This window comes from Sus scrofa, chromosome 14 (assembly GCF_000003025.6).
Source record: "Sus scrofa isolate TJ Tabasco breed Duroc chromosome 14, Sscrofa11.1, whole genome shotgun sequence".
Taxonomy (NCBI): domain Eukaryota; kingdom Metazoa; phylum Chordata; class Mammalia; order Artiodactyla; family Suidae; genus Sus; species Sus scrofa.
The window spans coordinates 20837979-20862488 of NC_010456.5; the positions used below are offsets into that span (position 1 = coordinate 20837979).

General features: G+C 49.3%; 1 protein-coding gene across 5 annotated transcripts in view; it reads right to left on the bottom strand.

The window, feature by feature from the left end:
• PALLD (palladin, cytoskeletal associated protein) overlaps positions 1–24510 on the bottom strand; it is a 341670-nt gene that overhangs the window by 159523 nt on the left and 157637 nt on the right. For all 5 annotated transcript variants that reach the window (XM_021073310.1, XM_021073309.1, XM_021073311.1 and 2 more), the window contains 4 exons: positions 23916–24057; positions 23402–23425; positions 12447–12566; positions 9041–9383 (listed from right to left, as the gene is read on the bottom strand). In XM_021073310.1, the coding sequence (XP_020928969.1) occupies positions 9041–9383; positions 12447–12566; positions 23402–23425; positions 23916–24057 (629 nt within the window). The remainder of the gene's footprint in view (positions 1–9040; positions 9384–12446; positions 12567–23401; positions 23426–23915; positions 24058–24510) is intronic.

Here is a 24510-nt window from a genome sequence, read left to right on the forward strand (position 1 = left end):
GGCCACCATCCACATATGCGTCCCTGCCGACATCTCCACTTCAGGGCCCCCCGACCACCTCCTTCGCTCCTGTGACCATAACCTCCACTTCCACCGTTCGCTCAAACAAACGTTCCTGGAATTCCTCTAGTGCTCAGAAGTTCCTTCCTCTTTGAGAGTTCAAACATTCTGCGTCCTGGCTCGGATCATAACACGGTCCCCTTTCACATTTTCCTACTTACCCTCCCTTTGGGTCATTGTCATCCCTGGTGTAACTCCCATTTTCTTAGTCCCATCTCTTTCCCTCTTGAGCCCTGATCCAGCTTAATCTGCTTCCCCTTCTGACTGTACAGCTGGTGGTGCTGGTTGGGTGGTGGCGCTGTGGTCCTGTTTCCACCTCCAGAGGGCTGATCGAAGCTGAAACCTGGTGCTGAGAACACGCACGCTCACCGAGTCCAGTGACAGTCACAGCCTGATTTCAAACGGGCGCTCACTCTTTCCAGGAAGCACACAGGCCCTTCCCTGAATTCTCCATCAGCTCACCGCTCTCACCCGCCGTTTCTGCTCTTCAGCCCCAGACACCATGGCCCTCCTTCCTTTCTCGGCAGATGCCTTCACCCCGTATTTTGCTGACCCGTCGTTATTTGACTTGCAACCTCATTTTTCTTCATGGATCTTTTCTCCCTCACCACTGTTTTCAGGTAGAAGGTTTCCACCAACTTTCCGGGGAAGGCCTGGTATGGAGTATATATGAAATGTTGGTCTTTTAAACTTGGCAGGGGAGTTCCTGTTGTGGCTCAATGGAAATGAATCTGACTAGTATCCATGAGGATGCGAGTTCGATCCCTGGCTTCATTCAGTGGGTTAAGGATCCAGTATTGCTGTGAGGTGTGTGTAGGTCACAGATGTGGCTTGGACTTGGCATTACTGTGGCTGTGGAGTAGGCCAGCGGCTGCAGCTCCAGTTTAACTCCTAGCCTTGGAACTTCCACATGCCCTGGGTATGGCCCTAAAAAGACAGATATATATATATATTCGGCTGGAGTTCCCACTGTGGCACAGTGGGTTAAGAATCCAAGTGCAGTGGCTTGGGTCACTGTGGAGGTGCAGGTTTGATCTCTGGCCAGGCATAGTGGGTTAAAAAATCTGGTGTTGCTACAGTTGTAGCTCAGGTTCAGTCCCTGGCCTGGGAACTTCTATATGCCATGGGTGCAGTCATAAAAAAATTAAGATATTTGCCTTATTTGTGGCTTTAAAATGAAACATTATCTGACTTTGTTGCTCTTCTCCTGACACCTGATGCCACTGGAGGAGGGGTTCGTGTTGTAGGGGGAGATGGGAGCAGTCAGTAGGTGTGGACAAGCAAAGTCACTCCAGAATACAGGAGTTTTCTGGGGAGGGCTTTTCAGGATGGGGTGGAAAAGCCCAGATGGAACCCCAGGGGCATTAAGGAGAGGGGGAGGCGGGGCCCGGGAGAGGAGGTGAGAGCTCTCAGACCCAGAACCTTCTGCCTCCAGCTGTGCCCAGAGCCAGTGGTGGTTCCTGAGAGGAGGCTGAGTGGGGCAGGGCAAGGGTGGGGGGAGACAAGATCAACAGGACTAATTTCTTTTAAAATAACAGCTTGTAACCATAAAAGTGAGAAACCTGATTGCCGAAAAGTTGGAAAATCAAGTCAACAAGAAAGCATAATCGTTCAGGATACCATCACTCAGACAGTAATATTTGGTGTGTTTCCTTCTAACACGGAACAAACACTTTAGTTGGTTAAACTAGTTCATTGTTTTCATGAAGTTAGTACGCATATCATTTTGTTTCTAGCATTTTTTGGTTGGCACTCTATTGTTAACATTTTGACACCAGATTCACAGCATTATCTCTGGGCCTATAGTTCATAATGTGGCTCTGAGCTGAGTCTCCCCACCCACACCCCCTTAAAAATAAAAGGTTTCCTCTCTAGCAGGAACCACACTTCCCAACTCACTGTGTAAGCACTGAGGGGCCTCGCACACACCAAGGAAAGATGAGGGCACAGTGAAGAGAGAGTGCACAATTGTGTGCGTTTTCTCAGAAAGCAACTACGATGTGAGACGGACACGTGGCATTTCTGACGGGTGCTTCAAAAGTACGTGGAGTATCTGCAAGTATTTCCAACTGTGTTTCAGACACCAAATAAGACGACCAGCCACAAAAAGAAGGACTCAACCTTCTTCTGGAAATGTAATTAAAACATCACATTCGCCAAGAGGCAAGCATAGCAAAGCACTATTATCCTAGTGCCCAAGCATGTGACTCTGTGTCAGAGCCAATATTTCTGTGAAAAAATTAGGAGGCAAGGCTACATCGAAATGTTATTCCTTCATGAAAAGCTTCAGGCTTCAGGAAGTTCCCTGATTGCACTTTCCATTTCAGGGAGGGGTGGCCTCAAAGTGATCCAACATCAACACTGTTCCTGCAAAGTCATCACATCACATTCAGGAAGGGCCCACGTCCACACAACTGAGTGCTTCAGAATTAGGAACACAGTCTCGTAGACACGTCAGTGAAGGCGTGCCTGTGGTTTTGTAATAACAAGCTGAAGACACTGCGTTTGGCCCCATTTTTGGGTTCTAATATTATCTGGAAAACCCTCTGGTTTGTACTTTCACTGTTCCTGAACGGCTTGGTTATCTGACTAGACTCATCAGATAATGAAAGCCATTCAACCAGAAATGGAAGTGGGTGACTGCCACGTTCTCATAATCAAAAGCACAAAGATAAATGGATAAAGAAGATGTGGTACATATACACAATGGAATACTACTTAGCCATAATAAAGAATGAAATCATGCCATTTGCAGCAACACGGATGGACCTAGAGATTATCGTACTGAGTGGACTAAGTCAGAAAGAGAAAGAAAAATACCATATGATACTACTTACATGTGGAATCTGAAATACGGCACAAATGGACCTTTCCACAGAACAGAAGCAAACACGCAGGCAACAACAAATTTATGGTTGCCAAGGCGGAGGGGTCAGAGAGTGGACAGAGGGGGAGCTGGGGGTTAGTAGATGCAAACTATCACATTTCGGATGGATAAGCAATGAGGTCCTGCTGTACAGCACAGGAAACCATATCCAATCTCTTGGGATAGACCATGATGGAAGATAATGTAAGAAAAAGAATGTGTATATATGTATGACTGGGTCATTTTGCTGCACAACAGAAACGGACATGACACTGTAAATCAACTACACCTTGATAAAAAAAAAAATAAAGGAAATAATAAAGTTAAAAAAAAAAAAAAGATGAAGCACCACGTCTTATCTTCCAAGCATCAGACTGGGAAGAGGAGGCACTCTGACTGCACGGAGTCTAATTCAGGGACTGGTCATCCTACGTGTCTGCGTGATATGGAAGGAGGTGAAGAATGAACGTGTGTTCTCGCCATGTGGTCCGTGTGAGCATCGGTCATAACTCACTCCACCGTGATGCCGCTGTCCTCTTCCTGTCGGTGACCTAAGCTCCTCCAGTTGGTGACCTAAGCTCTGGTGTCACCCAATGCTTCAGAAGCTCATGGATGAGGGAGTGACACGAGGGCTGGATTTTCAGCACATGTGTGTGGATTTAAGGACCTCTTCACGACAGCTGGGAAGGACAGCTCTTTGACCTTGGTTTCCTATTCTTCCCCAAATTGTTTTTCTTATCTTCTGCCTTGCGTGGGTGTGTTTGGATCCACCGGGTAAGGCTTAACCCAGGACAGAGCCTAGGAGACCCTTTGTATTCTGATGTCAAACAGTAACAGAGTGACATCTCAAACCCCAACCAGCAGAGGTTAAAGGACAGAAAACACCCAACGTTCCCAGTTACAATGACCAAGCCGCACCCCTGGGCTTGGGCTGCGTCCAGCACAAACAGGACAGGGAGGGAGTGGCCCAGAAGCCCTCAGGCCTGTATCGCATGTCTGCATCTGAAGGGTCACACACCTTGAAAGCAGTTTGATTGTCCTCGGGCAGCAGGCAGCCCAGAGACGTCCTAGAGAGTGAAAACGTCCCCTGTCCTTCCAGACAGCTCATTTTCAGTGTGACATTTAAAAACCCCATCCAGCGGGATTCTTATTCAATCCTTCATATTCCTCCAGCGTACGGGAGGGATGGTATTAAGTGGGCAAGTACAGTAAAGTGGGGGCCCCAGGAGAGGGGGGGTTGGAGAGTCAAAACCCTGCGGTGTATCTGGGTCAAAGTCAACAGCACCAAGGGGCTGTCTAACCGTGGGAGAGCCTCTCTTCCTCTTTGCGGGTCTGTTCCGGGACATTTACCACTGGTCAGGCCCTGACCCAGGACAGGGTGAAAAGGCAGTGAAGGACAGTCAGGCCTTTCATTATAACAGTGGGGAAAGTGTCGCACAAACCCGCACACAAGTAGACCAGCAACGAGCAGGAATGACTCCGTGAAGGCCCCTCTGCCCTGGGGATCAAGGAAGGTGGCTGTGGTCAGTGGAGATGGGGGATGAAAGGAGGAGCTGGCCCTCAGCAGCCCACAGGACAGCTGGGGAGCGAACATTCCAGACCTGGGAATGACCTGTGTCCCCTCGCGCTTCAGGTGTGGAGGGGCCACGAGGACCTTCCAGAGCCGGCGATCCTGGTCCCTCCTCGGGTCCCCTGCAGGAGATCTGGCACCCCCTCCTGTGCCCCCACGGCCCTCACCTCATCCTCTGGTCTCCCAGGGTCACGGCTGCCCTTGACCTCACAGAAGTCAGCCCGGAATTGGATGAGGCTGCAGTGGAGCCTGACAGGGGCTGTGAGCCAACAGGACCTAACCCCTTGGCGGGACACACATGGCTGGGAGACCCGGCATCGCAGGGGCGGGAGGGGACGCAGGTGGTGAGGGGTAGCTCCTGAAGAAGCCTAATGCAGCCTGAAGCCATCAGTCCTCAGGTGGCAAGTCTGAGTTCTCCTTAGAGGTGGAGAAGGAGAGAGCGGTGAGACGTCCACGCCTCACTTGGCCTTGATCAGCTGGAGAACCTGTCGTGAGTGACTCACATCCTCCTCCCAGCCTGAGGGCGAGGGTGTGTTACGGGCACCAGTGTAACAACGACGCAGCGCTTCACCTGCTGAGCTGTCTTGTGTCCGGCGGGGAACCAGCTCACAGCCTCACCCCAGTCACCTCCTCTTCCACAAGACAGAGGAAGAGCATCAAAAGAGAAGTAAGTGGGGTTTGAGGACCGCATGCTGGTCCTTCTCCCTGGTTCGGCGCATTAGGGAAGAGCTCGGGGACAGCAGGACCTGGCTTTCCACCTGCCCTGCAGGTTGCCTGCAAACCCCAGCTCCAAAGGTTCCTTCCAGCGAGGATATGGAGGGAGTTGGGCATTTACTTTGCAGAGTGCAGGTGGCATGGGCGCTCCTTGCTGAGCCCTGAATGGGGACAGCAATGTGGTACATGGTTCACAGGCCATGTGCCTCTTCCCTCTTCCTCTTCTCTGGTAAGAACTATGCCGTAAGCAACACATGGCTTCTCCTCTCTGCATAGCGATGGACAACAGTGGGCATCAGACACAAGTGACTCTCATTGGTGAATTCTCTCTGCGTGGATCCCATGTGCATCTCTGGTCCCTAGCAAGTGACTGGCATGTCACAGCCACTGTGTGTGGCCTCTGGAACTCACTGAACGGCGCATATTCAATCACGTTTGACTTACATCTGAGGGGCAACGTCTGAACCAAGGCACCGAGAGGCAAGGGAACAGGAGTGGACGTGAAGCCCCCACCCCCTGACCCAGGCCAGGCTGCCCCCTACCACTGTCAGGTGTGCAGCTGTGGCTGGAGGCTGGGACAGTGCCAGGACCCTGGGTGGGGATTCCTGCTGGAGGACCTTGCTGGAGAAAAGAATTCGGGACATTTCTATCCTTTCTAAAATTTTAGTCTTTGATTTTTTTTTTCTTCCCATGATCAGTATTGAGCTTTTTGAGAGAAAAAAAAAATGCAAAGAGATTTTCCTTCTGAAAATGATATTCTTTGTAGGAATCTAACAAGTCAGTTACCTTTTCCAGGTTCATTTATTACCAGAGTAAATATTTAAATTCTTATTTTTTGTCCCCTCCTAACCGTTACCTATTTGTTTGTTTACAAAGTATTCAGATGAAAGACAAGCCATAAAGCCCCAGATAGAAGCCTCTCCCTTCATGGAAAGGAGTAAAATCAAGGGATGATGAAAAAAGATTCCAGTGAACTACAGTTTTTCCTCTGCCAACCATAAGACACAAACCTTCATTTCCCCGCTCCGCCCAGTGGATGAAGACATGTATAAGCATTTTACTTGGTGGATACCTGTAGTCATCAATCATCAATACCTCTGATGCCACTCTACTTTATTAGCAGATGTCATTCAATGGAATTCCATTGTATCAATGGACACAACTTTTAAAACAATGAGAAAACCAAAGGGAATTTGTAGGGGTATAAATTGGGAGTTTGGAATTAATAGATACACACGACTATATACAAAATCGGTAAACAGTGAGGACCTGCTGTACAGCACAGGGAACTTTACTGAAGATCTTGTAATAACCTATAAGGAAAAATAATCTGAAAAGAAATAATGTATGCATGTGTGTGCAACTGAATCGCTTTTCTGTAAAATTGAAACTAACACAACACTGTAAATGAACTGTACTTCAATAACCAACCAACCAACAACACAAGGGGCAAACCTCTTCAGAAAAGACCCCTGTAAAAGAGAAAGGGGTAGAAGACCTCATACTGAACCGTGACCTCAGGACATCCAGGGTGCTTGGAAGAGGGGAAGCAGAGAGTATTAATTTTGTCTTTTCTCCTGTATTGTTTGAATTGTCACATCAAGCACGCACTTACTTTGTAATGAAAACAAAATCTAAAAAAGTATTATAATTCATAAGAAAAATGTAAAATTGGTACACATTTGGAAAGTGTCATATTATTTCCTACCAAGGAACTGGCAGGTCATTATATGTCACGAGAACCATTAAGCGATGCTCTAAGGATATCTTCTTTTTTTTTTCTTTTTGGTCTTTTTGTCTATCTTAGGGCTGCACCGGAGGCATATGGAGGTCCCAAGGTTAGGGGTCCAAGCAGAGCTGTAGCTGACAGCCTACAGCACAGCTCAGAGCAACTCCGGATCCTTAACTCACTGAGCCAGGGATTGAACCCGCGTCCTCATGGTTGCTATTTGGGTTCGTTAACCGCTGAGCCAGGACGGGAACTCCTCTAAGGATATCTTTAAACACATAAAGATTTGACAAAAGAGGGCAGTGGGAAAACCCAGCCCCAGCAATGTTATTTCTAAGCCCTGAGGTTTCCCTCATTTCCACATGAAGGGAATTTAAACATTCAAGTCCACCTTCCCTATACTTTATACTGAAAATCTGACTAATAAGCAAATCATGATGTCACTCTTCAAACATGTGCTTGAGCTACTCATCTGCTTAAAAACCACAAAAGTGTTTTGTCTGCCTTTTGTAGAGATGCCGAGATCGCCCCCCCCCCCACCTCACTTGGAGCCGAGTTAAAAGCCACTGAAAGTCTCAAGATAAGCAGGGCTGTAAATGCCTGTGGAAGCCCCTCCTGTTTGCTCTCCTGTGATTTGTACTCAGTCATGAGCCCTGGGGCAGGTACACTTCATTCCCACTCAGCAGACAGACCACCCTTCCTCCCAGGACAGCAGGTCCTTGGTTTTGTTATAAGCACTGCAAATACAGAATCTAGATGCAAAGATAAGAGCAGTCAGCAGAGACAATTAATTAATTCAATGGGTTGGAGCTAAGAGTATAAATCTATTCTCAGGCTGTCACTTTGGGGTTCCTTTGACCTGCCCAGAGCCTCAGAGGAGCTGGAGTCTGGGGAGAAAACATTCACTGCTGCACACAGACCTGGCAGCCTTGCTGCCCCCAAACCTGGGTGGGTACAGAGTGGCATGCAGGTGGGAAAGAGAGATTTCTGAAACTGCCACACAGGATGGTCCAGAAGTTCCTTTTTATAAAACCGCCTGCTCATGTGTTAACTTAAGGTATTTTTGTTTGGCTAATTTGTTATTTGATTAGCCTAACGATGTTCATGAAGCTGCCTAATGAAAAAATGATGTATGGATGTAAGATGCTATTCTAATCTGAATATCTTATATAGTCTAGGATGTGTGCGTATCCTATGCATTCTAACCAAGGAGCTAATGGTGGGAGATGAAAGCAGATTGTTCTGTACCAGGGAGGCAGAGCGAGGTCTGTCCTGAAGCCGTCCTTCCTGCTCCAAGCACAAATGTCAGACATTGCAGGGAATCACAGGGGCTTTCCCAGATCCCAGAGAATTCATTCAAGGAAATGTGGAGGGTACGTGCACGCCAGGACGGCGATGCAACGTTGGCTCTGCTGTGATAGAACCTTTCCAGTGGACTGAGTTCTGCTCCTCTGACCATAACGGCTCCATCCTAACCACTTGCCCTGGTACGGCACCAACAGAAACAGCGCTCACAAAGTTTACCACCCTAGCGAGATAATGGGAATCCAACACGAAGGTGGTACCCGCAGGATCCAAGGCCTGGCGGGTTGGGCTGCCAAGGGTGCTCTTCCTCCGTACCAGCCAGCTCCCTCTGAGTCCATCTCTGCCCCAGGTTCTGCACACGACAGCGCCATCCTCAGCTTTCAGGCTTCCCATGCTTATCTATGCCGGATTTCCTGACCAATTCTTAAATTTAAACCACTTGGAAATGCTCTGAACAGAGCGCTGGAAGTAAGGTCCGTTCCCCAGCCTGTCTGCGGAGAGGCTACATCCTTGCCACACTGTGCGAGGCCACGCTGGGCACAGACACTGTCACAGCTGACAACAGTCACAGCTCTTAGCAAAAGGCGCATTGAACCAAGCTTCTCATTTACTTTCTCTAGTTTGGGGCATCTTTTATATTTTCGAAGGACCCACTCGTAGCAAGGTCACACCAGCTGGTGACAACCTGTCTGCAGCAGGGGTCATGTGCCCCCAGCTGAGTCCAGGCAAAACGCTTTCCAGGACAGGACTCCGCAGGAGTCTGGGAAGTATGATAAGGCCCCGCGGGAGTACTCACAGTTTTGGCTTGGCCAGCAGAGGAGGTGGTTCCTTTGTGGGCGACAGCAGGGCGGGTGGTGGCGGCAGGGGTTCCCCTCCATCAGCCTTGCCGTTCACCAGCCCATTCATGCCATGGCCGTGGCTGGCATGGACTCCGTTGGGCTCCCTCTCGGTGGGACTGAACGGAAGGGCCACTGGACTCAGTCCTAATGTGGGGCTGTTCCCCGGCTGGATCTCAGCGGGTTCCTTTGAAGCCAGCTCGAAGGGGCTGGTCTCCCAGACTGGAGGGGGCGGCGGGAAGGGCTGGAAGTGGCCCGTGCTGGCCTCTCCTGCTGAGTCGTAGCCGCAGGTTTCTGTGCTGGCTGAGGGAGGGGACAGGAAGGAGGCAGTGAGGTGCAACTAGCGACAGCCCCTTTCTACTGTCCTGGGTGGTCTGGGAAGCCCAGTGCGCCGTTGACTGGAAGGGGCAAGGCTGGCAGAGCGCCGGGTCCCCCACCCCCAGCTTGATTCTGTTGCACCTGTTTCATCTTCTGAGGGGCCCACCAGCAGGAGACCAGCTACAAATTTCAAACAAGAGCTAAAGATAGAACTTCATAAAAAAACGAAAACCCAGGGGGAGTTCTTGTCATGGCTCAGTGGTTGACAAACTCAACTAGGATCCATGAGGATGCGGGTCTGATCCCTGGCCTCGCTCAGTGGGTTAAGGATCCGGCGTTGCTGTGAGCTGTGGTGTGGGTCAAAGACGTGGCTTGGATCCCACGTTGCTATGGCTCTGGCGTAGGCCGACAGCTATAGCTCTGATTGGACCCCTCACCTGGGAACCTCCTTATGCCGTGGGTGCGGTCCCAAAAAGACCAAAAAAAAAAAAAAATCACAACACAAATAGCATTGACTAATGACGTTTTGTCCTCTCATATTCAGCCACGGATCCGACCGAACACCCTACCCTCGCTCTGCGGATTAGCTTAGGCTGTAGAGGTTTCACATGCCAGACAATAGGTGCTCCCTGCCTCCTTCATCCCAAGTCCAGAGAAGCTCTGAGTCCTAGTGAAATGTCTCACCCTCTCACACTTAAGTTGTTCCAGTTCTGAGTGTCACAGCAGACACTCAGCCGTGACTGCTGCGTGTGGCTCTCAGCAGACAGAAAGCATCTCGAGAAAGAGAGGGGGTCTTCGCATTCCTCACCCTGCCCTGCGCCCCGCAGAGCTCCTGGAATGTACTACAAAGATGCTTAACTGGGGTAAACGGAAGGCTCAAAAATAGCTCTTGCTTATGTTGGGTCTAGAGAAGATTTACCTGGGATGAAAATGGGAAATAGCGTGTGTCAATTTCTGCCACAGAGGTGAGAGCCCAGAGCTCAGGCCATGGGGCTGGGGACACCTGCATGCCTGCTGTGGGACTGCCTTCAACTAAGTCAAAACACCAGGGTCTTTGCCCTGGCACCGATCATGACCCTGCTGTTTCCTGTCAGCCCTTGAGCCCTCACTCTGACCTGACATCTCCTACTTCCCCCATCCCTAAACCAGTTTTGTCTGTGTCTCTGCTGCCCCCTAGCAATGTGTTCTTAGGCTTCTAGAGGAGTCAAGCTGCCCTTGGGCTGCGTCTTCAGCCCAGGACTGAAGTCCACCGTGTTATGTGCCGGGTGTTTTAGAAACCATGGTAAAATAAACAGGAGAGATAAGCAATCAAGACAAAGTGAAGCTAACTAACAATAGCAGAAAAAGTTAACTGAAGGTCAAAGAAATAATGGGAAAGAACTGGTTCATGCTGCTCCCCCATTGCTAAGTTTCTGAGGTTAGAGACGGGTATTGTTTATTTTTATTTTTATTTTTATTTTTTGGCTTTTTAGGGCCACACTGGCGGCACATGGAGTTTCCCAGGCTAGAGGTCGAATTGGAGCTACGGCTGCTAGCCTACACCAGAGCCACAGCTACGCCAGATCCGAGCTGCGTCTGTGATCTACACCATAGCTCACGGCAACGCCAGATCCTTAACCCACTGAGAGAGGCCAGGGATCAAACCCGAATCCTCATAGATACTAGTCAGATTCGTTTCCACTGCACCCTAATAGGAACTCCTGTGATGGATAAAAATCCTAAAAAAGGAGCCGCTTTTCTAGAGAGAAGATTTTGGGACATCTGTGATTCTGAGCCGCTACCGTGGGTGTCTGGACGGTTGTTGGCTGCAAGAAGGGAGAGCGGGCTGCGAGTGGGCTCCGGGTGGAGGGGGTGGAGCTCCCAGTGGGGGGGATGGGGCTCCAGGTGGAGGGAGTGGGGCAGAGCCCAGCTTCAGAGTGGTGCAGGGCCCCTGCTGCTCCTGGTAGAGAAGGTGGGAAACCCTTGCTCTCCGCCTCACTCCTGGTCCCTGTGTGAAGGGAGGTTTCTGCCTCTTTACAACTGGGCCCAGGAGTCACAAACTCAGACCCTTTATCCTTCATCTTGTACATTTTGCTGCATTATGCCTCTTAGGTGGTATTCTTTTCTTTTTTCTTTTGCAGTCACACCCTCTACATATGGAAGTTCCCAGACTAGGGGTCAAATCACCACAGCCAAAGCAACGCTGGATCTGAGCCACATCTGAGACCTACACCACAGCTCACGGCAACCCCACATCCTTAACCCACTGAGTGAGGGCCGAGGGTCGAACCCGCATCCTCATGGAGACTATGTTGGGTTCGTAACCCACTGAGCCACAACAGGAACTCCCCCTTTTTTTTAAAAAAATTTTTTTTATTTATTTTTATTTACTTATTTTGTCTTTTTGCCTTTTCTAGGGCTGCTCCCATGGCATATGGAGGTTCCTAGGCGAGGGGTCTAATCAGAGCTGTAGCCACCAGCCTACACCAGAGCCACAGCAACGCAGGATCTGAGTCTGCAACCTACACCACAGCTCACGGCAACGCTGGATCCCTAACCCACTGAGCAAGGCCTGGGACCGAACCCGCAACCTCATGGTTCCTAGTCGGATTCGTTTCTGCTGCGCCACGACGGGAACTCCTAAGACTGGTATTTTGAATGTTGGTTTTAACCACACAACACCTTGCTTTAGTCTCTCCGATGAGTCTACTCTCAATGACATTTGGCTTCTATGATCTTACAGTCTCTCTGGGTTTATCTTGAGGATTAAACCATGACTGATGGCCCCAGGAATCAGCCCTCCCATCAGCACTAGTGTGGGAAGACTGGGGGCGGGGGAGGACCTTGGGAGCTTCCTGATCGTCCCCAGGACAGAGTCAGCAGGACTGGATAACCGCCCACTGTGTCTGCGGCTATACTGTCATCACCTTGTGCTTCATCTCCCTTCCACTCCCGCCCCCAGCCTCCTGTTTCCTGATGAGACCCTGCTTGTTAGGTGACCCTGGAGCAAAGCATTTCTAAGGCTGAGCATCCCTGAGTGATGTTCCAGGTGGGAAACCCCAGTTTTACCTGAAGTGACCAGCAGCTGGGCGGTGCTGGTGACTGTCCCATAGTCATTGCTGGCAGAGCAGGTGAAGACCCCCGCATCCTCGGGAAACGTCTCTGCGATGACGAGGGTGCAGATCTCCTCTGGAAGGAAGAGAGGGAGTAACGCAGGGTAACCCAGGAAGGCGAAACCCTGCCTTTCCAAACCAGACAAGGGTGGGTTCTGAACACCCCTCCGACATCCCCCCGTGGGGTGACACAAGCTATGTGCTGAAATTCCGAGAAGACACATCTGCTCTAACCGGGGCAAACCTGGATTTACATGGGTAACGTGTGGCAGAATTCTCTGGCTTTCCTGGTGTTTACCAGGTGGAAAACACAGCCAGTTGGGCTCAATATCACCAGAGCATCTACTTCCAAGGGCTGCAGTGTTGATGACAATGGCAGGACAGATCTGTTTATTTGAATCCTGAACCTAGGTTAAATATTGTGTTTTATAACTTCAAGAATGGATTTCCATAAATCATGGTCAAGCCAAGACCACATCCTGTAAAGCGGCAGCTGTGGTGTGAGGAGGAGGGAGACTGTGAGCTCTGCCGGCTCACCTCGGGCTCCATCAGGTCAGTGCAGAAAACACCCTACTCAACATGCCCAAGCGGGTGGTGGGGGCCAGGAGACCCCACCAACGCTGGTGTGGCTGGGAAGGGCGATGGATATTCTTGCTATTTTGATATTTTTAAATCAGTGATTTTTGTTGTTGTTGTTGTTGTTGTTATTGTTGTTGTTGTTGCTATTTCTTGGGCCGCTCCTGCGGCATGTGGAGGTTCCCAGGCTAGGGGTTGAATCGGAGCTGTAGCCACCGGCCTACGCCAGAGCCACAGCAACATGGGATCCGAGCTGCGTCTGCAACCTACACCACAGCTCACGGCAACGCCGGATCGTTAACCCACTGAGCAAGGGCAGGGACCGAACCCGCGACCTCATGGTTCCTAGTCGGATTCGTTAACCACTGCGCCACGACGGGAACTCCTAAATCAGTGACTTTTAATTTAAAAGATAAAGGAGGCATTCCCGTTGTGGCTCAGTGGGTTAAGAACCTAACATAGTGTCCATGAGGATTCGGGTTCGGTCCCTGGCCTTGCTCAGTGGGTTAAGGATCTGGCATTGCCATGAGCTGTGGTGGAGGTCAAAGCTGCAGCTCAGATCTGGGGTTGCTGTGGCTGTGGTGATGAAAAGGCCACCTGGGAAAGCCGAGGCTTGAGATCCATTTAAAGCACAGTGTTATACCATCATTATTGATGAAAAGCCTCACTGAGAGGATAACAGAGAGCACGAGGGAGGAGCCCCTGCATTTTCTGATGGCACAGCACACAGTTCTCAGCTTCCCAGCCAAGGAGGCAGACAGAAAGTGGTGTGGAAACGCGCCACGTCGGAGCTGCACATAAGACTAATCATGGGGAAAGTGCGACATATCTAGAAATGGGGGACATATCTAGGGATGGGGACTTTGCAAACTGAATACCTATGGTTGCAGGATGAGTTAAAAGTGCACTTGAGGAGATCCTGTCGTGGCTCGGTGGTTAGCGAACCTGACTAGCATCCATGAGGGTGCGGGTTCGATCCCTGGCCTCGCTCAGTGGGTTAAGGATCTGGCGTTGCTATGAGCTGTGGTGTAGGTCACAGCTGTGGCTCAGATCTCAAGTTGCTGTGGCTTTGTTGTAGGCTGGCGGCCACAGCTCCGATTGGACCCCTAGCCCGGGAACCTCCATATGCCATGGGTGTGGCCCTAAAAGACAAAAAGACAAAAAAAAAAAAAAAAAAAAAAAGTGCACTTGACCAGAGGAAGGGACGCGAAATGCAGGGTGTTAGCGCTGTTAGGACTGTACAGGGGCTAGCCCCTCACTCCCTCAGGTGAGGTCCAAAGGGATCCTCTCAAGGTTACAATTAACTGATGTTGGGGCCACAGTGCGGGAGGATGCTCTCTGTCTCCCATGAGCTCCTTTCTCCTAGAGCACAAGGCCTCCGGGTTGGTCCAGAACAAGGGGAACCTAATGTGAAATGAAGTAATCAAAGATTTTGGATAGGAAACAAGGAGTTTCCTGCAGCTGAGCAGGATCCTAGAAACCCATCTACATGAGGAGGCAAACTTGTATCCCTAGGATACAAAATGTGGGAAGCATATAAGCACAACCTGGCTCTGGGTGCAGGGGGTTAAAAAAAGATCCAGTGTTGCCACAGCTGAGGCTCAGATTCATTCCCTGGCCTAGGAGCTTCCATTTGCTGTGGGTGTGGCCATAAAAAAAAAAAAAGGTTATGCCATTTGAAGAAAACCTGAATTTGTTTATATAGTTGCTCTTTCTAATCCAGAAGGCCCTTTTGAGAATGAAAAGACCACATCTTTCAAATCTGATTGAACCAACTCCATTGTCTCTGAATTTGGGGGACACTGCTATTGCATAAAATGAGGTATATTCATGTATAGATTGGATGACCACCTGGACATAATGGTTTACAGCCGGAACAAAAAAATAAGGAAAAAGAAAGCACTGTGTGTTCTTTGGGTGGTCTTCAGACACTGCCATGTCTCAGGGATTTTACTAGATCAAACTGTAGTTGCAAAGTCCCCAAGGTTGTTCTGCTTTGCCTCTCTTGGGAAATGCCGTCTGAAATTGACAAGAGGCTCACGTTTTGCTGTGAGAAAGGGGCACCTCAGCTCTATGAGGCCGACATACAGGCTGAAGACAGCCACAGGGGTGTGAGCTGAGCCTGGCTGCGGCACTGAGCTCTTGTCTGCAGCATCTTATGTGAACAAAGCCCTAAGACATCTGTAAAGTACATTTTGGAGAGGAATGGGAAGCAGGAAATGACTGCTTGTGTTAAGTAAAGGGAGTCAGAGGCTAACTCATTTGTATTAAAAAACTGTCCTTTTAAAAAGATGGAAAAAGTTAAAGTTACTAATAACTCTAATTATGATCCATTTTCATCTAATTTTCCTAAGTGGAAAGTTTTGATTTGAGGGCATATAATAAATGACTAAATTGGAAACTATTTTCGCTGATGGTAAATTGTTTCTTTCTTTCTTTCTTTCTTTTTTTTTACAGTTACCTAAAAATTACTTAATCACATAAATATCTTTCAGAGGTTAACCCCGAATTTCATTTAAGTTCTTGGACACATTTAACTCTTGGTTAAATACAAATGAAACCATTTTGTTTGCAGAAACATAAAATGATGAGGCAGCAAGGATAGTATTACGAAGTCCTCTGGGTAATGGTGGGGGGACGTTTTCATAAATGTCTTCCTTCACAGCTTTTTTTTCTTCCTTTGGGGTTCAGCCTAACTAAAAAAACATCCAGCTTTTACCTTCCAAACCACATGGTTTGGCCAACACAACTAATAAAAAAGGACTCCGGGCTAAAATCAGCAAGATGAGACTCAGTGTGGGTAACTGTAAGGCTTGTATAAACTTTTATAAAGGATTTCAAAAAATTGCAAACTGTATCATATAGAGGGAAGGGAATTTAAAATGCAGTTTATGGAGTAATAATGAAACAAACCGCGGGGTGCCCATTAGTAAGTCTAGGAAATAAACTATGACTAGCACTTTAGAAATGCCCCAATACCCTTCCCAACTCACCTCCCCTTTAGAGATAATAGCTCTGATTTTCTTTCTTTCTTTCTTCCTTTCTTTTTTTTTTTTTTTCTTTTTGCTTTTTTAGGGCAGCATCCGTGGAATATGGAGGTTCCCAGGCTAGGGGTCTAATCGGAGCTGTAGCTGCCGGCCCATGCCAGAGCCATAGCAACTGGAGATCCGAGCCTCATCTGCGACCTATACTGCAGCTCATGGCAACACTGGATCCTTAACCCACTGAACTGGGCCAGGGATCGAACCTGCAACCTCATGGTTACCAGTCGGATTCATTTCTGTTGCACCACAACTGGAACTCCTGATTTTCTTTACATGGTTACCATATGAGGGTGTATACTTCAGGTATGTGTTCCTTTGCTGTAAAACATTGACTAATAAGCACTTTTCATGTCCTGAAAAGAAAAGGCAACCCTGCCACTGTGAGAAAAAAGTGCAACTTTCCTGTGAGTTTGCAAAAGCCCATGGGGGTGGGGGGACAAGACCACAGGGTTTCCTGGGGAACATGGGGCTCACGGGGTGGGGGCCATATGGAGGGGCTAAGTGTGGGCAGCCAGTGGGAGAGCTGGTGGTTTCTCTGTCTCCCATTTTCTGTTCTGCTTTGGCTGTACCCACGGCCTGTGGAAGTTCCTGGGGCAGGGATCAAACCTGAGCCACAGCAGTGACAACGGTGGGTCCTTAACCAGCTGAGCCACAGGAACTCCTTCTATTTTCTGTTTTTAAGTTCAATACGGCCAACTTTCAGATCTTAGCATCTGCTCAAATCAGAGCCCTTCCCTGGGCGGTGACACCAGTGCTCCCAACGGACTCCGTAGGAGTGATGGGGTGGGGGTGAGGGGCAGGCAGAAATGCGGGCTGGGGTCAGCTTACCCCCGCCCCGACTGTGGTCAGGGCAGATATGGGCAATGGCCCTGAGCTCTGAGTGACTGAGCTTGGCCATGTCTATCTCTGTCACACCCTGATGCCTAGCCTGCTTCTCGGTGCCAGGGCTTCTGCCTGCATTTGCTCTCATTTGGCCCCCTTTCTTGCTCTTGCAGGATGAGTTCTTGCCACAGGGGTGCACATCCACAGAGAGGTCATGAACAAGAACCTGGCGACCTTGCAAGTCTGGGAAACCTTGACCCCATCTTCATGCAGAGTTGGAGACTTGGCTCCGTGTGGAGTTCCAGGTGGCAGGTAATTCCCGACAGAATGTGGAAGGCTCTGCGTCAGCAGCTTTGTGTCTAGTGAGCCCGCCGGGACTCCCAGGTTCTGACCCTGCTGCTTGGTTTCGGCCAGATGCTCCTGGCCCAGGAGAATCACCTCGCCATCCTGCACAGTGTGACCTTCATGTGATACCTCGAATCTGTCCTTCAAGTGTCCTTCGAGGGCAAGTGGTTCACCATACCCTTGCAATCTGGAAATGGGCAGCCTTCAGTTTGGGGAATTGAAAAGTTATTCCACTAGTCATCTCGCCCCTTGGTCCTCTCCTCTGGGAACCCAGATGCACATGCAGGGTGAGCGGTGATCCGACATCCAGTTTTCCTACCTTCTCTCCCTTACCTCCCTGCTCTTTGTCTTTTGCTTCTACTGTGCGGAGACTTCCTTAACTTTTTCTTTTTTTGGCTTTTTAGGGCTGCTCCCACAGCATATGGAGGTTCCCTGGCCAGGGGTCCAATCAGAGCTACAGCTGCCAGCCTACACTACAGCAACAGCAATGCGGGATCTGAGCTGTGTCTGTGACCTACACCACAGCTCACAGCAACTCCGGATCCTTAACCCACTGAGCCAGGCCAGGAATTGAACCCGCAACCTCATGATTCCTAGTCGGATTCGTTTCTGCTGCGCCATGATGGGAACTCCTTCCTCAACTTTTATTTCCGCTACTTTTTCATTCTAGGAGTTCCCTGTTTTCTGAACATTCCTCCCTCTTCCTCTGATACTCTTCCTTGTTCGATGCACACATTTTCCCATCTCTCTGGCGAGAGCGCTGCTTTGCTTTCACATCTTCTCTCTGCAAGTCTGCTTCCTCTCAGCTGCTATCTGGAGAGTCTCCCATTTCTCTGTATCAGTGTGACAGAGGCTTCTTCAGGGCCCTTGGCCTCTTCTCTGCCGTGGTTCTGAGCTGAGCGCAGGCTCAGGGCAGCAGAGAGCAGCGGGTCACTCTGGCCTTCCCGGCGGAACTGAGATGGTCTGCCCTCGGTGCTGCAGACGCTCCTGTGTCATCCTGGATGGGTTTTCTCTCTTGGAATGTTCAGACTGCTCAGGAAGGAGCCCGCCTGTCTCTGCCAGGCCAGCCATCTAGGGGCTAGTGCGGGAGGGGGTGGCGCAGAGGCACTCAGCTCTCAGGATTCCAAGAGCACCCAGTTTTACTTCTTTTTTAAATTTTATTTTTATGGCCTCACCTGCAGCATATGGAAGTTCTTGGGCCAAGGGTCAAATCAGAGCTGCAGCTGCCAGTCTATACCACAGCCATAGCAACCCTGGATCCGAGCTGCCTCTGAGACCTATGCTGCAGGTCGCGGCAATGCCGGATCCTTAACCCGCTGATTGAGGCCAGGGATTGAACCCACGTCCTCACAGACATTATGTCAGGTTCTTAACCCACTAAGCCACAACAGGAGCTCCACGCAGCTTTACTTCTGGAGCACTGAGTCTCCCCTTCTCTCCCCAAAGATGAAACCAAACTTTCTTGGTCCATGAGATGCTAAGTATCTCAGTAATTCTGTATGTGCTCCTAAAAGCCAAAACATACACTGAAGTGCCTTGTTTGCTAAGTAGTTCTTTCCAAAGAACATCATAATATTCAGGTCTAACAAGGTAGTTATTGTTTTAAAAAATACATGTAAATTGAAGGTAAAATAATATTTGATTCTTAAATCACAACTGCTTACTAATGGATGTGTGTGTCCGTCGGGCAATGCACAACCCTTCTTGGAGTTGGACTGCACAAGGCCAGTCTCCTTTTATGGTCCAGACCAACTTTCATGTGGTATTTGCTTTTTACGACACATATGCCAATAACTCAGTTTCGCAAAGATATGATGCATAGGAGAAAATGCAGAGAGCGAACGTTGAAATGCAGAACTATGTCAACCCAGCAGTTGCATCTGTCTGATGTCAAGTAAGTCTCATGGTGTTTGTCAAAAATTTCCAACATCCCCAGCAGCTCTGCCAGCTGGTGTGGCACCCAGGGTGCCTTGGCACACAGTTGGGAACCACAGGCTTCATCGAACCCACTCTTGTTTCATCCGCCATCTTCACCTGGAGGTACATCTGAACACCCTCATGTTGCCCTCCTGTAACTCGGCACCTCAGTACATTTAACAAAATATAATTCACTTCATCCTGTGACTCGTGGGATTAGGCCATGGATCCAACTATTTGGATCTAGGATGGGGGCAGGTTGGCAGAGATGCCACTAAAAGTGGGGGGCACACACTTTTCCATGCCCAGTTCCCCAGCCAGGGAGACTGTATTTTCCACTGTGCAGGCATGAGACAAAGCTACAGAAGTAACTCAATAGTGTGTGTGGCTGTATCTGGACAGCTGAGTCAGGGGCTGAGCGCTAACAGCCGTCACGGTCTTCTGCCCCCTCCCTCCAGCTGCTCTTTGAAGGATTCAATCAGGGTAAAGTCAGAAGGTCAGAGAAAGAGACCCGAGCAGGTACCACGGCAGACGGCTGTGGGTTTTGAGGAAACGGACTGCTCTGGATGGAGTGGACAGGCTGAGTAGTACAGGCTGACTTCTGTCTAGACGAGGAGGGAGTGGGAAACACATTAGACAGAGACAGCTCAGGGGTGACGAGAAAAGCCTGTTTTCACTGCACAAATGCTTTGGGAGGGGATCTGCCATTTCCTTCTTTATCTGCACATCTAATTCCCGATGGGCCTTGTCTAGGCACTGGCGAGTTTCCATTTTATTTCCGGAGCTTTAAAACCACTTACACATGAATAAGAAAAAGGAAGGAGAGAGAAAAGAAGAAAAAAAGATCTGCAGATAAGTGAGGGGTTGAGGAAGGGAGAGGCGGTGAGGCTGGCCAGTGAGGAGAGGGCAGTAAAGCCCACATGCTCAGATACGTCCTGAATTTCAAAGCCACTTATGTTTCAGCATTGGGAGACCATTCCTGACACCATCCTATAACACTTATCTCTTGCCTCAGCTGCCCTGCCATCATGTCTATTTTCCTTTCCCCTGAACAGCAGCTGGAAACCAGCTTCAGAAAAGCCAGCTCCCTCATACACTGTATAAGGCTGAGCAGTCCTGAGGTCCATCTAGCGGATGTAACGTTGGGTCATTTAGGGAAAGTAAACGGTTCAACACAGGTTTTGTTTTTTTCCCCTGGAGGCATCCATGGTCACCGTCCAGGCCAAGGTTAGAAAACAGTCTCCTACGAGCAAAGGAATCATATTCCCACCCGGTTTTGTCAGGCAAGCCAGAACACTGTTTAACTACAAATACGCGTTACTCTGCCGGTTCTGAGGTTCTTACTCATAACAACTCACTTAAGCACTCACTTGAATAGTCGTTCATGCGTGGATTTTATTCAGCTCTATGTGCCAAGTGTGGATTTCCTGAAGCAGAGCACATTAGCGCTCCTCGACGAAAGAAACAAGCAATTCCCGTCGTGTAGTGGAGAATACAATTGTGCAGAAATGATCAGAGGTTGGGGTAGACTAGTCACGCTCTGTTTTTCATAGCTCCTGACACTACATGTGTTTTGCTTATATTGACAGATTTGCTTGAAATATTGCTTGACCAAGAAATACCTGTTTTCAGCAAACGCTATTATTGTGGTTGGGAAGGAGGAGTCTGTTTTCTTAAGTGCTTTCAGGTTGAACTGAAGCGAAAAGGAAAAGAAGGCACCTCAGTGCCAGGGTACGCAGTTGACAAGGACGCCTTCTACATTCTGCTCTCCTTTGCCCGGTTTTAACCCAAAAGACATTGAAGAACATTCTCAAGATCGGATCACTCCATGGAGCTGCTGAGGGCTGGTTTTATGACAAATTCATGATCAAAACTATATTCTAGGAGTTCCCTTCATGGCTCAGAGGTTAACAAACCTGACTAGGATCCATGAGGACGTGGATTCAATCCCTGGCCTTGCTCAGTGGGTTAAGGATCCGGCGTTGCCGTGAGCTGCGGTGTAGGCTGCAGACATGGCTCGGATTCTGCGTTGCTGTGACTGTGGCACAGGCCAGCAGCTGTAGCTCTGATTCGACCCCTAGTTTGGGAATGTCCACATGCCGCACGTGCGGCTGAAAAAGAAAACAACAACAAAAAACTGTATTCTAAATGCAAAACAGCAAACACGACTGAGGCACGGATGTGGTGTGTGGGGTGGGAGGTGGGAGGAGTTTCTATCTGCCCCACTCACCCAAACATATTCCTTCCTAGTTGGTATACTGAGTGCTTTCATTTTTCAAACAGATAATGTACTCAGAAACTAAACTGTGCAGTGTCTAACCAGAGTTTTGAATTTTAAGATGACGCTTGGTTTATGATTTCCCAACACAGATCCCAGGAGACACTAAATAAATCATTGTCACCTATGGAGGTGTTGACAGTGGATAAAAAAATGACGAGAAAAGAGTCTCATGAATTCAAACAGAATCCAAAAGGCAACATCAAAAGCAGTCTTAATCCATTCCATCAGGAATGCTTTTAGAACTTTTGGCCCAAGATTTTAGTTTTATTTGTACATAAAGCATCAAAAGAGATAACTTGCTCCATGAATTTGTTCACATGTACTTTCTTGTAGATAAAAGAGATATTTGGTTCTTACTTTTCTATTTTTCTTATTTTCTCTTTCTTTTTCTTTCTCTCCTTCTCCATCTAGCCAGTGTATTTAAGATAACAATGTAAGAGATGTGCCTTCAGCCCTACAGGAGTTCCACAACAGCTCCTGTAGGAGACTGGGTAGAAGTTCCACGGATCAGGGAACATTATGCAATTTGGAGGGGTGCCCCTCGGGGTGCCCCCCCACCCGATGCTCACGGCATGCAGAAGTTCCCAGGCCAGGACTGAACTGGAGCCACAGTAGTGAAAATGCTGTGAAATGCCTTAACCTGGTGAGCCACCAGGGAACTCCCATCATGCAATTTTAAACAAAGACATGTTACAGGCAGTTGTGTAGTTTCACAGTTTGGACAGTGACCACAGCATCTGACACAGTGACAGCACCAGGTGGGCAGCATGCTCTGGGATGACTCAGGACCAGAAAGCAGACCTTGCCACAGCACGCCCTCCCTGCCCACCAGCTTCCTGGGCCAGGTTTGCTGGGACCAGAGTTGGCATCTTCTCATTTTGAGGTTTGACTGAGAAAATTATGCAGGAGGGTCCCTCCCCCACCTCACTGCCCCCTTCCTCGCTGTCACCCTGTGTTCCACCTTGCCACCCCCTTCCTCGCTGTCACCCTGTGTCCCACTGAGTGGGATAGGACCTCAGTAGGACCACAGTCTGCTTTCCAGACCAGTGCTGAGATCTGAGAAGTTCAGGACTGACCGCAGACTCTCTGATGGGGAGCCGCCAACCTCCCCAGGGACGGCCAGCGGCAGGCAGGCTCCTGAGAGATGTGGAGGGTCCATGCGATGCTGAACAGAGGCTCACCTTGCTTCACTTTGGCAAGAAGTGACTGAAACCTGTGTCTTTACTGATGGGAAAAATACTAAGAAAGCAATCTTCGAGGAGGATGGACTATGAAATACCTGGACAAAAATGTCCGTTTCTCTTATAAACACGCTGTTGGTCTACCAGGAGCCCTAACTATAGGAGAAGTTTGGGGGAGGGGGGCAACGCGCATCTGGATCACATGCTCTGGGCCCAGGGGCTCGTCAGGAAGAGGGGCTCCAGGGCACAAGACCTTTGTTCTTGCTCTTAGCGCAGTAAACGTTTATGGCCCAGGGCACATAAATGAGAGGCGCCTGCCCGGTGGTTGGTCGTCTCTGCTGACGAGTTCGGGCTGCTCTTGTGTGAGATGCATTTCCAGGCGGGAGTCTAGTTGTTGGTGGCCTTTGGTCAGTAGAAGTATTTCTACCAGAATTTTAGGAGGATGTTTTTTCATCTTTAGCTCAGTTTGCGTTCTGAGTATAAAAGACGACAGTTTGAAAAGCTTCAAGTCACTGAGCTTGACCTGCTTGTCTGAATGGAACCTCATGTTTTACTAATAAAGAAGTTGATGTAAATTGCAGTGTGCAGACCAGCGATAAAGAAGATATTGTCTGTAAGGGGGGTTTCACATTTCCAGGGAACTGCAAAAACATTGTTCTGCTGATGGGTTTAAAACAGAAACAAAGAACTATTGAAACCAAAGAGACACATTACCAGAGAGGAAAAAAAAGGCAAGGCTTCTTACCAGGTTCAGCCGTGGATCGAGGTTCTGTTTCCCACAGGAGGAAAAAAATAAAACAGAGCATTAGAGTGGGGTCCTGTTCATCACAAACCTACCCATCTTTTCCTGCTCCCTCGTCTAGGACGGACGTGTTTGCAGAATTGCTGCAAACTCCACAATAAAAGAGAGGTAGTAGTGGATCAATTTATAGTCCTACGAATGAACCCGAATGCCTGTAACAGCTTCTACTAGGAAATTTTAAACTGCAACTAGTAGAAGGGCTTGCAGGAGGCTGTGGACCTCTTGAGATTATTGGCTCATCTTGGAATGCAAATGTCCAGGTGCCCTTTTTCTGAAGGAAGAACGGATAACTTCCAACCGCGCGTCTCTGGGTCCCCAGCCAGCAGGGCGGCTTTGGAGTGCGCCCCCCACGCCCCCACCTTGAGGACAGAAGTCCTCATGGCATCGCACTGTAGTGACGGCGCCCTCCCTGGCTCTCCCGGAGCATGAGACAAGCGGGCGCGGACCCCTGCCTTACTTTTCTGTAGGATCCGGAAATCTGGAGAGTCCTGGATTTCACTGCCCTGTCGGAACCACCGCACCTGCAGCGGGGGCGCGCCTCGGACCCGGCACTCCAGCACCACCACCTGGCCCTCGGTCGCCGCGATGCTCTGCAGCTCCTGGAAGGCAAGGACATGCCATCAGACCACTCCGCAGCCGCGTCGGCTCCTGACACGGAGCGGACCTTCCCAGCCTTAGAGCCCATCCCACCTCTAAGCCCACAAAATGAAGTTATCATCAAGGCTGTGCAAGAGCCCGCGGAGGCGCTGGGCCCATCCTGCAAGTTTACGGCTCTAGTATTTACGGAGTTTTCCATTAACAACTGTCACCTTCCTGTATCTACCCTGAGGAGTGAGCTGGCGGAGGGCAAACTTCTTAAAACAGCTACACTCCGCCTGCGTGTAGATCCCCGGGGAACGGACAGGAAGGGAAGGAAAACTTGTCTTCCAAGCCCAGACCTTTCCTCCGGGGGCCCACCTCTGCCCACCAGCTTCCTGAGCCAGGTTTGCTGGGACCAGGCTTGGCATCTTCTCATTTTGAGGTTTGACTGAGATAATGAAGCAGGAGCACCC